General features: G+C 41.3%; 1 protein-coding gene across 2 annotated transcripts in view; it reads right to left on the bottom strand.

Annotated features, from left to right (window-relative positions):
* AFG1L (AFG1 like ATPase) overlaps positions 1–17,136 on the bottom strand; it is a 112,650-nt gene that overhangs the window by 5,190 nt on the left and 90,324 nt on the right. Inside the window, exon 11 of one of the 2 annotated variants that reach the window (XM_040428850.1) lies at positions 9,137–9,277. The exons of the other annotated variant lie outside the window; for it this stretch is intronic. Within the exon in view, the coding sequence (XP_040284784.1) occupies positions 9,137–9,277 (141 nt within the window). The remainder of the gene's footprint in view (positions 1–9,136; positions 9,278–17,136) is intronic. 2 annotated transcript variants of the gene reach the window in all.

Genomic DNA, 17,136 nt, shown 5'->3' with positions numbered 1-17,136 from the left:
GCTGCGTCGTTACGACCTGCTCTATAAAAATATCACACTACCTACTCTGTCAGGTGAACATTCTAAAAAACAAAAGATAAAAACTATGCCATAACAGCTATTTTTTGGTTATCTTGCCTCATAAAAAGAGTAAATATATATATATTTATTTACTCTTTTTATGAGGCAAGATAACCAAAAAATAGCTGTTCTGGCATAGTTTTTATCTTTTGTTTTTTAGAATGTTCACCTGACAGAGTAGGTAGTGTGATATTTTTATAGAGCAGGTCGTAACGACGCAGCGATACCTAATATGTCTATTTTTTATTTTGGATTTACACAAAAATAAAATTGAAAAAATCATGTTTTTGTGTTTACATTTTCTGCAATACTCAGAGCTGACCTAGGGACAGGAAGCAGGCAGCTGAAGCGAGGAGAGTGTTAGGAATCTGGCTATTTGTTTTGTGGGTGACCTATAATGATTTTTTGTGGGTGCAATACACCAACTTTGCACCCCTGATACAGAAATATAATAATAAGAGGTAAGAGGTCCCCGAAACGCGTCTGGCGTAACCAGCTGACATACTCCTTTTGTGACCAAGGCCTTTTCAGTTGATACAGATGACATAAAAGTCTGAACAATCGGTCTTAAAATCTGGAGCGCTCCAGTGAAAATTTTCTTCATATAAGATCTGCCGAGCATAGCTCTCGAAATCTTTCTTCGTCACTAATTACAGATCAGAAGCACGCCAGGTCTCACGATACCTTGCTACAGTCCCGGACCAGAGGTACGTCATAGACCACGTGAGACGTGGCGTACTCTGCGATACAGGCAATCAAATCAGAAGTACGCCATAGACCGCACCACTCCGGCGTTCATCCTCACCAAACGCGGGACCACGCGCGTCATAGAAGCCAAGTAAGCGTGAGTTACTTTGACTTTCAACTATCAGCCGGGTTAAGGTAAGACCCATTATTTCTTACCTCGGAGCACACAGTACTTCATTGATCGAAGTGAACTGCTATCTAAGAGACATTTCATCTGTGTTTAAATTGTGCACAGGACGCACAATTATAAGACTAAGCGCTTTTGCACCCTCCATACAGCTTTTTGTGAGAAATAGGACAATATCTTATTTATTCATTTTTGGTTTCCTATATGGAATGAACTTTATATCATGAAATACCAAATGAACTAATATACGTCAGTGCTGCTATAAATTTTTAGAGTTATTTTACACATTTTATCCAATTGTGTGTATTTTATTGTATTTTGAGTTTATTAATTAAATTGTGTGATCACTTTATATTGCATTTTAGTCTATTTTTCCATATTTTACCACACATACAGAGTGCCAATCCAATTTATTTATCTATGTAAGGATTCCGTTATGGATTCTGCTACCACGGACCATAACTAAGGGTCCATTCACACGTCCGCAAAATGGGACCGCATCTGTTCCGCAATTTTGCTGGACCCATTCATTTTCAACGGGGCCATAAAAGATGCGGACAGCACACCATGTGCTGTCCGCATCCGCACTTCCATTCCGCGGCCCCGCAAAAAAATAGACCATGTCCAATTCTTATCCGCAGCCATGGACAAGAATAGGTATTTTTATCATAGTGCCGGTCATGTGCAGTGCGCAAAATGCGGAACGCACATGGCCAGCGTCAATGTTTGGCGGAGCCGCAATTTGTGGACCGCAGAACAGTTGCGGACGTGTGAACGGACCCTTAGGCCCCTTTCACACTGAAATTCAATGGGTCTGTGTACATGAGCATTTTTTTTTTCACGCATTAGTTCTGCGTTACATGAAAAACGCAGCATGTTCTATATTCTGCGTTTTTTACACAGCCCTGGCCCCATAGAAGTGAACAACTGAACGCAATCACAGACAAAACTGACTGAACTTGCTTTCAAAATGGTGCGAGTTTCACTGAACACACCGTGAACGCATCCGGACCTAATCAGTCACGCTCGTGTGGAAGAGGCCTTATGGTCCGTGGTAGCAGAATCCATAACAGAATTCTTAAAGATAACCTGAATCTTGTACGCAGAACTTGAAACAAAAGTTGACTCAACACTAGTTGCAATGTTTTAGCTCGTAGGTTGAAAAACTGTGAATGAGCTGAAAACAGAGTGAATAAAGTGTTTGAGAGTTAAATAGTTAATACGGTTGAAAAAAGACATAAGTCCATCAAGTTCAAACAAGGGATAGGTGGGGACGCGAATCCCAGAAGGAATTGAGACTCAGATACAGTTCTAAGAAAAAGTATGTGAACCCTTTGGAATGATATGGATTACTGCACAAATTGGTCATAAAATGTGATCTGATCTTCATCTAAGTCACAACAATAGACAATCACAGTCTGCTTAAAGGATAACTGTCACACTTAGACCCTAATTTCTATTTTCATATATGTAGTTACTAATAACATGATATTCCAGAATCAGTTACTATTAGACTGACTTACCCCATATTTAATAAGATTCAGCCCTTAGCAACCAGTCTGCATAAAACTGCAATTTCACTATTCAGTTAAGATGGCCGCCACTGCCCTCACCCTGAGGCTAATCCCGCCTGCCCTCACTAGCCAGTAACAATAGCTAGCCCCCCAAAAGGATTCACATACTTTTTCTTGCAACTGTATCCACACCTTTTCATAAGCATTTATGTTGTTTACTTTTAAGAATTTGTCTAGAGCCTTTTTTTAAAAACTGTCCACTGTTCCTGCTGTGACCACGTCCTGAGGAAGTCTATTCCACAGATTCACATTTCTTACAGTAAAGAAACTTTGACGCTTCTGGAGACTGAACTTTTTCCTCTCCAATCGGAGGCAGTGCCCCCTTGTCTTTTGAGCGCATTTTACATGGAACAGTTTTTCACAGTATTTTTTGTATGGCCCATTTTTATATTTGTATAGGTTAATCATGTCCCCCCTTAGACGTCTCTTCTCAAGACTAAATAAATGTAATTCTTTTAATCTTTCGTCATAACTAAGACCCTCCATGCCCCTTATCATTTTAGTCGCTCTCCTCTGTACTTTTTCCAGCTGTAGTGCGTTGTTTCTATGGACTGGTGCCTAGATCTGAACTGCATATTCCAGATGATGCCGCACCAATGCTTTGTAAAGTGGTAATATTACATCCCTGCCCCGCGAGTCCATGCCTCGTTTAATGCATGACAATATCTTGGTGGCCTTAGAAGCAGCTGATTGACATTGTGTGCTGTAATTTAATCTACCATCCACAACTACACCCAAATCTTTCTCTATAAGTGACTCTCCCAGTGGTACATCAACTAGAACATACAGTTGTGTTCAAAATAATAGCAGTCAGACATCACTAACCTGATCAATCACTGTTTTTGGTAGAAATTATATTTCTACATGGTAAGTAATTTACTAGCAGGTGTAGTAGAGTAATAGAAATCCTAGTAATAGAAGTCCTAGTAATAGAAGTCATGACATGCATGCTGATGATTCTGTGTAATTGAATCACTAGGGGCATGTTCAAAATAATAGCAGTGTGGAGTTCAATGAGTGAGGTCATTCATTCTTTGAAAAACAGGTGGCAATTATTGCCCTTATTTAAGGAAGGAAGGCAGCAAATGTTGTACATGCTGGTTACAGTGCATTTCTCTCTGAAATTCTGAGGAAAATGGGTCGGTTCCAGACATTGTTCAGAAGAACAGCGTACCTTGATTAAAAAGTTGATTGGAGAGGGGAAAACATATAATGAAGTGCAGAAAATGATAGGCTGCTCAGCTAAAATGATCGCAAATGCTTTAAAATGGCAACCAAAACCTGAAAGACGTGGAAGAAAGCGAAAAACTACCATTCGAATGGATAGAAGAATAGCCAAAATGGCAAAGACTCAGCCAACAATCAGCTCCAGGAAGATCGAAGAAGGTCTAAAGTTACCTGTGAGTACTGTTATAATTAGAAGACGCCTACGTGAAGCCAAGCTATCTGCAAGAAGCCCACGCAAAGTCCCACTGTTGAAAAAAAGACATGTGCTGAAGAGGTTACAATTTGCCAAAGAGCACATTGACTGGCCTAAGGAGACATTTTGTGGACTGATGAAAGTAAGATTGTTCTTTTTGGGTCTAGTGGTCGGAGACAGTTTGTCAGATAACCCCCAAACACTGAATTCAAGCCACAGTACACTGTGAAGACAGTGAAGCATGGTGGCGCAAGCATCATGATATGGGGATGTTTTTCATACTAAGGTGTTGGGCCTATTTATCGCATACCAGGGATGGATCATGGATCAGTTTGAATACATCAGAATACTTGAAGAGGTCATGCTGCCTTATGCTGAAGAGGAAATGCCCTTGAAATGGTGTTCCAACAAGACAAGACCCCAAACACACCAGTAAAAGTGCAACATCTTGGTTCCAGACCAACTAGATTGACATTATGGAGTGGTCAACCCAATCCCGGATCTTAATCCAATAGAAAACTTGTGGGGTGACATCAAAAATGCTGTTTCTGAGGCAAAACCAAGAAATAGAGAAGAACTGTGGAATGTAGTCCAATCATCCTGGGCTGAAATACCTGTTCACAGGTGCCAGAAGTTGGTTGACTCCATGCAACACAGATGTACAGCAGTTCTCAGAAGCAGTGGTTATACAACTAAATATTAGTTAAGTGATTTAAAGGAAAGCAAAATCTACAAACATTTTTCAGTTTATATAGTGAATGTTTGAGTTTGTAAAGAAGAATACAAACACAGCTATGTTTTTGAACAGTCTAATATTCACTTTTCTTCAATTTTTTTAGAGGAACAACACAAATTTGATATATTTTTCTTCATGTTTTGATTTGGAATAGAATGTGTAGTGTTCCCAATGCATTGGTGTGTATGGAAATAAAAGCTATTAGAAGGATTTTGAGCTTTATTCACTTTTTTAAAGACACTGCTATTATTTTGAACACAACTGTATGAAGCGCAGAGATTACTACTACCAAGATGCATAACTTTACATTTATCCACATTGAACCTCATTTGCCAAGTTGATGCCCAATCACTCAGAATGTTCAAGTCAGCTTGTAGTATATGGACATCTTCTATAGACTGTACCGTTCTACATAGCTTAGTATCATCTGCTGATGCTGCCACCCTGCCTGTTTTTTTAACATATGGCTCCTTTGCCCCGCTGTGCCCCCCTGTAGCTTTCCCGCTCAGTATGTTAATACTGAACATTGGTACAGGGAGGAGGAGACGCCAGGGTTTCTCAATGGGCGTCTCCTTCTCCATGGCTGTGCCGCGATCCAAACACAGGGGAGAGCGTCTCAGCCAGGGAGAAACCTTCCCTGTCTGTGATGCTTCCCTCCCCACGGTGCCGCTGCCACCAATGAGAAGTGAGGGGAGGGGGAAGAGGGGAGGGGGCTGTGGCCACTGCGCCACCAATGAAGATAACTAACCCATTAATTCAAATCTAGGTAGCAGAATCACATACCCCGCCTCTATGACAAGGCGCTGCGAGCCACAGCAATTAACTCCTCAGGTGCCGCACCTGAGGGGTTAACTGCCGCGGATCGCAGCACCTTGTCATAGAGGTCGGGTGCCGAGTATGTGATTCTGCCGCTGGCACCCGCCACCTATATTTGTATTAAAAGGTTAGTTATCTTCATTGGTGGCGCAGTGCGCCCCCCCACCACAACCCCAGTATTATAGCCACAGGGTCCCCTCCCCTCCTCCTTATTGGTGACAGTTCCGATCAGTGCCCCAGCAGTGTAATCGCGGGGCTCCAATCGGTTACCATGGCAGCCAGGACACTACTGAAGCCTGAAGCCTTGGCTGCCATGGTAATCTCCCTCCTGCCGTGTGCACAGAGCACAGGGCAGCAGGGAGAGTGTGAAGTCCTATTCACCCTAATAGAGATCTATTAGGGTGAATAGGAAAAGGGATTAAAAGATCCCAGGTTCTAGCCCCTAAGTAAGAAAAAAAAAAAAAAAGAAGTTTTAAAAAAAAAACACACCAAAATATTAAGTATAAATCACCCCCTTTCCCAATTTTACATATAAAATATATAAACAATAAATAAATAAACATATTACATATCGCCACGTCTGAAAAGTCCAAACTATTAAAAAATATCTTCTATGCGGTGAACACCGTGACAGAAAAAAACAAAAAACAAACAAACGCGATTCGCCATTTTTTTGTCACCTTGCCCCCCCAATAAATAGGATAGGACTGTTCTATTATGGTCCGGAGGTTCCATAAAATGCATAATGCACACTGCTTTTTTGTGTGGTATCGAATGGTATTGAGTATCGCAATACTTTTTAATGGTATCGAAATCGAATCAAAATTTGGGTATCGTGACAACCCTAGTATATAGTATAGTATAATACCCTCTGTAACCTTCTCCTGAAGCAACACTCCTCCTGTATTCTGGTAGGAGAAAAGACCTGTGATGACATCATCTGCATGTGATCAGTTCTTCTTTCTCCAACCAGAAGGTATCATAGAAAGTCAAATTAGGCAGTAGTGGTACAGGTTGGACCCCGACACTCTTATTCTCCACCCTCCCTCTTCACCTGACACTCCCTCCTCAGGAAGTGAGGGACGCCCTCTTTCCTTATAATGGGGATTTTGGGTGGAAATGAGCACCACAGGGACATCAGGCCCGGGGCTACCGCCCCAAAAGGTCCCTGCTATCATCTGCCATTGCTTGTCAGAACAAGGTAAGAATGTGAATTTTATAATTATATCGTCTACAAATACACCATGATGGATTCCACATGTGAACGGCAAGCATGGGAGACAAGTAAAAAGGCTATGTAAGCAGCTTAGCACAGAGACAGAAATGGTTAAAATGATAAAGACAAAACATAAGCAAGTGTCATACTGTACTACAAGTACATGTGATGCGTGTAAGTATCTTATGCACTTGGTTATGTAAGCATATCCAATCACTATGACAATCATCAATGTATGTATTATTCAGTGCTTTATAAATAGATGCTGCTTTAAAATTCCACTTTTGTTCTGTTTTCTTTGTCAGGCACAAGGTTAAATGACATTTCAACATCCGTACTATTTCAGGAAAAACAATATCACACAGGAATCAGGATGCAATTACGATAATGAAAATGTTAGGATATTGAGACTGGTTCTAAAAGTTTTCAGCTATGCACAGCGGCAGCCATTGTACATTCCGGGATGTGGAGTTGGTAGATAAATGCTCCGACTCCAACTCTGACTCATCTGTATTTAATATGCGAATGTATTTTATACATTCCTTGAAGGAAAGAAAGGCAACATACGGCTGTTCCACCAAGTTCTTCTAAGCTCTTATAGCAGAGAGAGGTAGTTGGGCAGAAGCTGCTGCCTTCTCCTTTGTGTGCTGATCTTCTGCTGAAGATAGGGCAGTGGGGGGATCCAGGACGGGGCATTTATTGTAAAACATGATTTTCCTAGTAGAATCCCATAGTCATGTTTAAAGTTTCAGCTAACAATCTGAGTTTACAAGTTTTTATAGCCTTAGCTGAATGACAGCAGTTTTTCAAATGGTTTACAGCTTCAGTCTTGAACTATTGACTATCCATTCCCTTCACTTCTACAAGTGTCTCTAGTCCTGCAAAAAACATATTTACTTAATCCGTTATCAGCGAGAGGCTAGGTTAACCATGGGCGTTGCGTTCCCTTTAACAACGGAACACAACACAATGGAAAGTAAAAGTATTGCCGCTCCTTAACTGTGCGTTGCGTGCCATATAGTGAAGCATATGAAAAGCATGCTTCTTCACGGTCACTTAACGTGTTCGTTTTGCGGTAACGTGACGCACGGCATGCATTGGCCTCTATTCTTACAGTAGAGAAGTCATTAATTATAACTTTTTGTCAATTGGGACATTTAAACTTGCTTTTTTTTATTTTATTCCAAATTAAATTTAGTAGGAGTCTGAGTCTGTTCATTTTTGCCGACTCAGACTCCAGGTACCCAAAATTGCCTCCGACTCAGACTCCACAGCCCTGTGTACATTACAGGGTATATTCCAAAACTGCCCACAACGTGAAGCTGATTCGTTGGACATTAAAGGGCTTCTGTCACCCCACTAAAGTCTTTTTTTGCTACTTATAATCCCTATACTGCGATATATCAATAGATAATGTTATTAATCATTTTCGTTCAGTAGATAATTAAAAAAACTGACTTATCATATGCAAATTACCGGTCTACCAGCAAGTAGGGCAGCTACTTGCTGGTAGACAGGTAATTTGCATATGATAAAAGTCCGTTTTTTTAAATATCTACTGAACGAAAATGATTAATAACATTATCTATTGATATATCGCAGTATAGGGATTATAAGTAGCAAAAAAAAAAAAAAAAAAAAAAAAAAAGACTTTTAGTGGGGTGATAGAAGCCGTTTAAAGCACATTATTATAATAAGATTATAAGTTTATAAAATACATGCTTTGTATGTTTGGGTGACAGCCATGATAGAACCTCAATTAGTCAGGTCAGGTCCATCTGATCAATAACATTATATACATATTATATACATAGACACAGACAATTAGACACGCAAGCATGTGTGTTCAAATGTGTGTATACCCGTCTATTCTTCAGGACCCTTGGCTATGGGTTTCCATGGTATCTGTGTCCCAGAACATCCATATAACATGCTTGTGCTAAAATTACTTGGATCTGCCTGTGTACACACGACTTGCATGTTAATGTAGTAATACCGGAACACAGATGCTGTGGACCCCAACCAGATACCATGGATCCACCTGGAAGAATTTCAAGTGCCAGGTAATCTGACATTTCTTGTCACATTGTTATGCTGGCAGGATTTTTGGACTTTCGGACTTTCACATACAGGATTTGAAGGAATCTTATTGTGTTCATCTCCCAGTGTATAACAAAATATTTAAAGAGGACCTTTCATGGGTCCGAACATTGTAAGATAACTATCTGGACATGTAGAGCGTTCGCCCGCTGGTGCCCCGTTACCTTCTCCCGCGCTGTATGGTAATTGCTACTATCGGTAAACCAGGGAGGAGTCTGCTCGGTTTCTCACTGGGCACTTGGGCGTTCCTTCTCCCTGGCTGTAGCGCTGTCCAATCGCAGCGCAGAGCTCACAGCCTGGGAGGTTATATAATAGGATATATAACATCTAATGACTTTACCTTATGGTCATAGAAGGCATCTATGAGAGTAATGAACCTGCGAGCCTGAGAACGCTTCGTCATATTTAACTGCGGGATATGTCGTATAAAAACCGTGTCAAATTTCTTGCACATCTCCAGATAATCGCTGGCGCCCACGGGCTACAATGTAAAAACAAGTCACAAATGGCATTATGTAAAGTACCAATGTAATGGGTTTCTGTTCATTTGTCCAGTCTCTAATTCCAATACTTTAATCCTAAAACACCTTGTAAACACATAGATAGTACAGCTTAAAAAATCAGAGGCATAGCTTGAGGCTATGGGGCCTGTATGCGATAGCATCATGAAGAATATATTCTACATACAGTATAGCATGATTATAGCCATTATGTGCCTCCTCAGCTGTAGGAATTGGGCTACGTCTACACCCCCATATCAATGCTAAAAGGGGTTTTCTGAAACCCAAAAAGTCTCTTTCAGTTAACCTGTGTACAGGAGTCACTTTGAGCTGTACTTACCTGTCCAGCACTTTACCGATTTTGTGATCTCGGCTGGGAGCAACTGCAGGCTATTCCTTTAACGTCGGCGGAGTGACGTACTGCTCACTTCTGTCCACTGATTAGCTGAAAGATACTTTTTAGGTACAGGCCTGGAGAACTCCTTTAAAACATCATTTGTCATGTAAATCAGTTACTATGATAAGAAAGAAAAGTAGTACATAAAGTGGACAACTGCCAGAAGTGAATTAGTGCACCATATTCAGAGGTTTAAACTCAACATTTACACTGGGTGCTGAAAGGAGAAGGCAGGGAAAACAAGTTGGGCAAAGATCTTTAGCTTTCATCCAGAAGAACCATGCATAGAATGGGGCAATCCTATTCACTGTTTGCTACCTAATGCCCCTGCCACAGATGCATTCAGCTTTCTATATAAATATATATATATATATATATATATATACATACATATACACACACATACACACACGCTTATGTACTTTCATGTTTGTTTTACATCTTATGGCAATTAGCACATTCCGCGTTCGCCATGTGAGCAATTAAAAAGAAATCACTTAAGACTTAATGAATCTGCTTACATTAATGATGTCCCAATACATAAACAATTCAGACTTTCTGTAGACTATCACGCTGCAGCACACTTCAACCATCTGAACCTTCTCGGGCGGAGGAGAAAATACCCCTCCTCTCAAGCTGGGATCGGAATGATAAGGGCCCTTACACATTTACATATAGGGTTATGTAATACTGTTGCCTGAGTATTATTCCAGTCTGCAACAATGAGTGCTCACCTAAGCAACATTCACTTAGTAGTTTCTCCATCAGTGATCTTCATTATATGAACAGTCGATACCGGGACTGTGTACTATATCAAGCATACAGGATAAGACTAGTTAATGTGGGTTCTCTTTATTCAAGCAGGAAACCCCTCGGACACGCTTCACCCATAAATAGTCTCTATCTTGTTTTCAGATTATAATGTATAGGGTATAGGTATAGGGCCTTTTCCACAGGCCAAGGAAAGGAAACATGTAAACATGGGATGTGCTGCCAACATAATACAAAACGTATGGGGGATGAATGATCGTAGCAACAATTGTTTGGCACCCATTCAGTTTTGAATGGATATTTATAAAAGACTGGTTGAACCAGCAGCGATCACCTTGTTTATACCAAGAATTAGCACTCATTATGGTCCCACATCGGGCCATGTAAAAGGACCCTAAAGTATGAGTTCAGTTTGAACAATATTTTAAAATTTACATCTAGGCACTCTTGTATCAGGTCTTAGTCCAGAGCTGCATTTGTAAATCTGCCGACTTGTAAATCAACGGTCAACAGTTTTAATAATACACAGGATGACCTACAATTAGGGTTGAGTGAATCGGGTTCCGATTGTTGTATCTGGACCTGACTCTTTTGAAAACTTTGTTAAGAATATGGGCTCCTTCCTACTGTAAAATATACTGCCTCCGTGGAGGTCTTTCCGAAGTTTCAGCCAATATTGCAAGACTTACTTCATCTCGCCATCACGTGTCACTTCATTTATTCGCATAAATTAGTGTATCAAAATTCGAAGCCGAACTCTGCTTCCTGCCTCATTAAAGAAGCAGAGTTCAGCTTCGTATTTTCATACAGGAATTTATGTGAATAAATGAAGTGAAGCGTGATAGAGGAGAGACTAATTAAGTCTCGCAATGTTTGCTAAAACTTCGGAATGACCTCCGCAGAGGCAATACATTTTACAGTAAGATGGAGCCGATATTTTTAACGTAGTTTTTAAAAGAATCGGATTCGGATACTGCAATTTCAACCCGATTCGCTCAAACTTACCTACAATCTACAACATACAGTTCATGGTTTCTTCCAGATCAATATACACTCCTCAAACACTGAATCAAAAGTTGTGGAATTATGGAACTCACAGGATGGATATAGCATGTTAATGATATGCAAATGTTAAAAAATCTCTGATATATCTAGTGCATATAGCCTATCAGAGGCTGGCGCAGGCAGCACAACACACTTTAGGGGGAATTAGTACTAGTGGGGCCACCATAAGGGGGCATGTTTACTCCTGGGGCACAATGCAAGAGGCATTATGGTGGGCTTTATGTCCACTGGAGGGCGGTGTTATTACTTATGGGGACATTATTGTAGGATTTATTATTACTGGGGGGACATTATTACTAGTGGGTGCACTGGAGGGTCACTATTATTACTAAGGGCACTCTGGGAGAGAACTATTACTATTGGTGGGACTTTTGGGGGCACCCTGGCACAGTATCAGCTTAGCACAATTATTTTTGGACGAGACCACCATAATGTCATCTTTTCCATCATCCTATGTTTATAGCACTATTACTTTGAGGGGCACAAATTATTTAAAAGGGGGGGGGGCATTATCTGTGTGGTTCTAGTATTTTCAGGGGAACTATATTTCTGCAGTATAGTATTGGTCAGTACAGCGGGCACAGTATTGAGGGGGTCGGAATGATGGAAAAGTAGGAACCTAAGATGTCTGTTTGACAAACTTTGCAGAGACAAGACATGGATGAAAGAAGACGTCATGGCGGTCTTGTCCAAATAGAGAAGATGAGGAAAGAGAATGTATACATCATCAGATGTTATAGGTATGTGGTGTTGTATTCTCTTTTATGCTAAGCAGCGTGTAATTTAAAAAGTAATACTTATCCATCATAGGTCCTAATGTGGTGTTTGTCATTTTAACAGGAAGATTAGGGCTGCATGCTGTGCTATTCTTCTGTCACATCTAAAGGAACTGCTAACAAAGGCTTAAACCAGAGACTGACAGTGTTGTGAGAAGAGCCTTATTTTGTTAACATTCATCACGGTCGTTTTCTTGGGGGTACTCGGTTCAAACTTCTGGTCACTAGTGGGTACTTGGCGTGAAAAGGTTGAAAACCACTGGTCTAAGGAATGTTCTGCCACATCTGATGATGTAGACATTCTCTTTCCTCATCTTCTCTATTTGGACAAGACCGCCATGACGTCTTCTTTCATCCATGTCTTGTCTCTGCAAAGTTTGTCAAACAGACATCTTAGGTTCCTACTTTTCCATCATTCCGACATGCATTCAAATCATCAAGAGCCACTACAGGCAGCTCCCTTTGCAATTGCCAAGCAATATAGCCCCAGATTTGCTTCATGGGAGACAAGTCGGGATATGCTGCAGGCCATGGTAGCATGTTTAGGCCACGCAGACTGCTCACAATAACACGTGCAACATGTGGCCTGTTGAAAAACGGCTCTTGGGACACTTTGGAGAAATGACCATACCACTGGTTCCACGACCCTACATTATGCTACCCCACACCATAATCCCAGAAGTAGGACCAGTGTGATGTTCCCTTGTAAAGGCGTCTTCATGGCATTGCGCACGTAGTCTCCAGACCAATTTCTAGCTATCATTGTATCTGAGACAAAAGCGAGATACATCAGAGAAGAGGATAGACCTCCATTCCAGTCTTTATTGCTGTCTTGTTGTGCACCATGACAGCGTTGGTGTGAGGTCAAATGAACATCTTTAGCTGGATGTCTGGCTCATAGCCCAATGTCAAATACCTTCTGATGGTTTGTGTAGACGAGGGATCTCAAACACATGAGCTGCATGTGGTCCTTCAGGCAATTATCCGAGATAAGCATCTCAACTCCAGACAGAAGGCGGCAATTTATGGAGGGCCATGGGAGCCTTTAGGAGGCCATGGGAGCCTCCCTGACGTTCAGCCTCATAGGCCTCAGGCCGCGTCATTGTGCCGCTTGAGACCTGGCACAGGAGCCCACCTGCAGATCTTAGCTACACCTGCTTCTTCCTCGATTTGCATAACTTCACAGCTTGTCCCCCTTCTTGGTGTTGCAATTTCAAATGTTGAGGAGTACATGTATAGACTATGATAAGTGGATTTGTAGAACATAGTCTTTAAAGAGTTGGTCCCATTTTATAATTTCCATGGCTGAGATGGGACTAAGCACTGTCCGGGAAGGCAGAAGTATGGAAATGGCTAAGCAGTTGGCATGCCGCTGTTTGTGTAACTCCCATAGCAGTTCATGTGAGCTATGCAAACAGCGTAGCACAGTAACCCTGCTGTGCTACGCTGTTTGCATAGCCCCCATACACTGCTTTGGGAGTTATGTGAACAGCGGAGCGCCGACCGTTTCCATAACACTGCTCCTCTGGCCACTGTGTAGCCTCAGCTCGGCCATAGAAACCGCAAGATGAGACAACCCCTTTAAAACAAAAACAGTAAAATAATTGGTTATAAAAAAAGTAAAAATAAAATCATACTGCATTGCACGATAAACGCACAATTACTTGTGGGCATGTATCAGCACTATGCTAACCAATTCCAAATAGCAATCTACAGAATTAAAAATGCAGCTCTAGAGTACAATAGAAACTATTATTCAGGAACAGTGGTACTAAGAATTAACAGAAACATAGTAAAGCCTCATACATACAGCCAGTTTATGGCTCCGTGTTGTACAGCGCCATAGTAGGAAACTCAGAGGGCCTTACTTTGCCTTTGCATGCCTACGATTTCAAATAGAGGCATATAGGTTTTTTTCTGCTTGATTTAAATCCAAAATAGAAAAAAAGGTATGCCAAATTACACTGTGTGCACAATTACTAGACAAGTTGTATTTTTGAGGATTCATTTTTTTATTGAACAACTACAGTGCGGTCAGTCAATCCAAAATTAATAAACCTCAAATCTGAATATTTAAGAAAGTAAAGTTTTGGCTTTCTTAGGAGAATGTCTATGTGTACTTAATTACTGGGCAAATACTAGTGTGTAGAATAATTATGTAGCTAAATGAAAAATTTAAATGTTCCCATCTTACGTGGTTATGTTCATCTTTTAACCCCTTAATGACCGCTATTTTCCATTTTCGTTTTTTACTCCAAGTCTTCCCAAAGCCATACATTTTTTACTTTTCCATTAACATAGGCGTATGAGGGCTTGTTTTTTGGTGGGACAAGTTGTACTTTCTAATGGCACCATTTATAGTTGCATACAGTGTAGTGGGGAAATTCCAAATGGGGAGAAATTATAAAAAAGAACAAAAAACAACAAAACACAATTCCGCCACAGTTTTGTTTTTACAGTGTTTCTTATGCGGTAAAACTGACCTGTTATTTTCATTACCTGGGTAAGTTTGCAACAATACCATATATGTATAATTTTTTGCGTTTTAACACTAAAATATCACCATATTCTGACCCCCATACCTTTTTACTTTTAAGTGTACTGTTTTTTATCTGAGGGGTTAAATGTATGCAATTGACTTTATAGCCCCGGGTGCCTGCCGTTTTAAACTTGTGAGTAGGCGTCCGACCGTCTACGTATATACAGGTGAAACTCGAAAAATTAGAATATCGTGCTAAGTTCATTTATTTCAGTAATGCAACTTAAAAGGTGAAACTAACATATGAGATAGACTCATTACATGCAAAGCGAGATATTTCAAGCCTTTATTTGGATGATTATGGCTTACAGCTTATGTAACCCCAAAGTCACAATTCTGAGGTACCCTTTGCTCAGGGGGTATGGATTAATTAGCTGACTAGAGTGTGACACTTTGAGCCTAGAATATTGAACCTTTTCACAAAATTCTAATTTTAAGCTGCATTAATGCAATTCCTTTTCATTTGCATTACTGAAATGAATAGACTTTTGCACGATATTCTAATTTTTTGAGTTTCACCTGTAGTTGTAAGGAGGTCGGGAACAGGTTAAAGCGAGTATAATAAACAACTCAAAGTTTAGAAACAAACTTTTCTGACATTTCCAAGTAAAAATCAGTGACCAGTATAGCGGTCCTCCTTTTCAATGACAGTCATAAGCTTTCCCTCCCTGGAGTCTATCAACAAATTAAAGGGTTTCTACCACCACATTTTCACCTAATTAGCTGTCAGACACTAGCGATCTGCTAGTGTCTGCTCTACCTAACGGTCTATATCCCGAACGGTCTATCTCTTAGTTAGTTTACAGTCCGTTAGCTGTCAGACACTAGCGATCTGCTAGTGTCTGCTCTACCTAACCATGCTATTGTAATTCCTTTCTCTGCAGCGGTTACCCTAAAAAACATAGTTTTATTGGTATGCAAATGAGCCTCTAGGTGCTATGGGGGCGTCTTTTCAGCACCTAGAGGCTCCGTCCACTCACCATTTTTGCCGCCCAGCGCGCTCCAGCCCGCCCCTCTCCTCTAGATTGACAGCCTACTTCTCTCCAGCTTGGCCGAATTCTCGCGCCTGCGCCGTGTGCTTCTGTATTCGGCGCAGGCGCAGTGACTCTCTCCCTTGCCGGCATCTTCACTGCGCAGGGAGCAGTCCAACAGTCACTGTGCCTGTGCCGAATACAGAAGCACACAGCGCAGGCGCGAGTAGGCTGTCAATCTAGAGCAGAGGGGCGCGCTGGGCGGCAGAAATGGTGAGTGGAAGGAGCCTCTAGGTGCTGAAAAGACGCCCCCATAGCACCTAGAGGCTCATTTGCATACCAATAAAACTAAGTTTTTTCTCTGTATCACTGCTTGAAGAAAGTGTCTTATAAAAACTGGCAGTAGGTTTAGGAGTAGATTTTTGAGTCCATCTTCAACACAAAAAGGTACAACTAGCTCATCTTTAATAATACCAGCCCATAGCAGTACCCCACCTTCACCTTGCTGGCATCTGAGTCAAAGTGGAGCTCTGTTCCCGTTACCAATCCAGCCACGGGACCATCTGGTCCATAAAGAGTTACTCTCATCTCAAAAATACATAAAACTTGAAAAATCTGTCTTCAGATATTTTTTGGCCCAGTCTTGACATTTCAATTTATGCGTTTTGTTCAGTAGTGGTTGGGTTTCAGACTTCCTTACCTTTGCCATGTCTCTGGGCACTGAACACGTTGTACTTCTGGGCCCTTTAGGGAGGCTGCACAATAGGAAAGCACAGGAAGCAGAGATTGCAATAACGACTGTACAAGCATCATAGACTCCTGTTCAGGCCATTTTACTCCCTAAAAAAAGTCTAAGGCGCACCAATCCGCGTTAGAATTTTCTCTGCCATTCATAAGCGCAGGACGCGCAGCGATGCTGCTGGTGCCTGAAATAACCAATAACAAAGCTCTGAACAGGAAGGAACTTTGTTATTGGTCAGTTTGGGCGGGCTGCCGGAGCGATATTGTGTCCTGCAGCATGGGGGCAGCTGGCAGGAATAATAACTATAATTGACAGGGAACGAGGTGCTAGCTCCCGGGCTGTTGCTGTAATAGGAGAGTAGGGTGAATGGTCAACTCTGCCCAAAGACACTGGCAAACTTGGCGGCAGTGGAACTGAAGTGGATTCCGGAGTGGTGGATAACTACAACCCTACCTGGACATCCAGTTTGACGTGCAGTACAAGGCGACAGTGCAATGTGTGATGTATGTAGTGCAGTTTGTAGTGTATTCACAGCAGGACTTATAGCCAAGTGATAATGTACAGGGAAGATCCACCATA

The sequence above is a fragment of the Bufo bufo genome, chromosome 4, assembly GCF_905171765.1.
Source record: "Bufo bufo chromosome 4, aBufBuf1.1, whole genome shotgun sequence".
NCBI classification, from domain to species: Eukaryota; Metazoa; Chordata; class Amphibia; order Anura; family Bufonidae; genus Bufo; species Bufo bufo.
The sequence above is the reverse complement of the archived record's forward strand: the minus strand, read 5'-3'. Positions and strand labels throughout refer to the sequence as shown.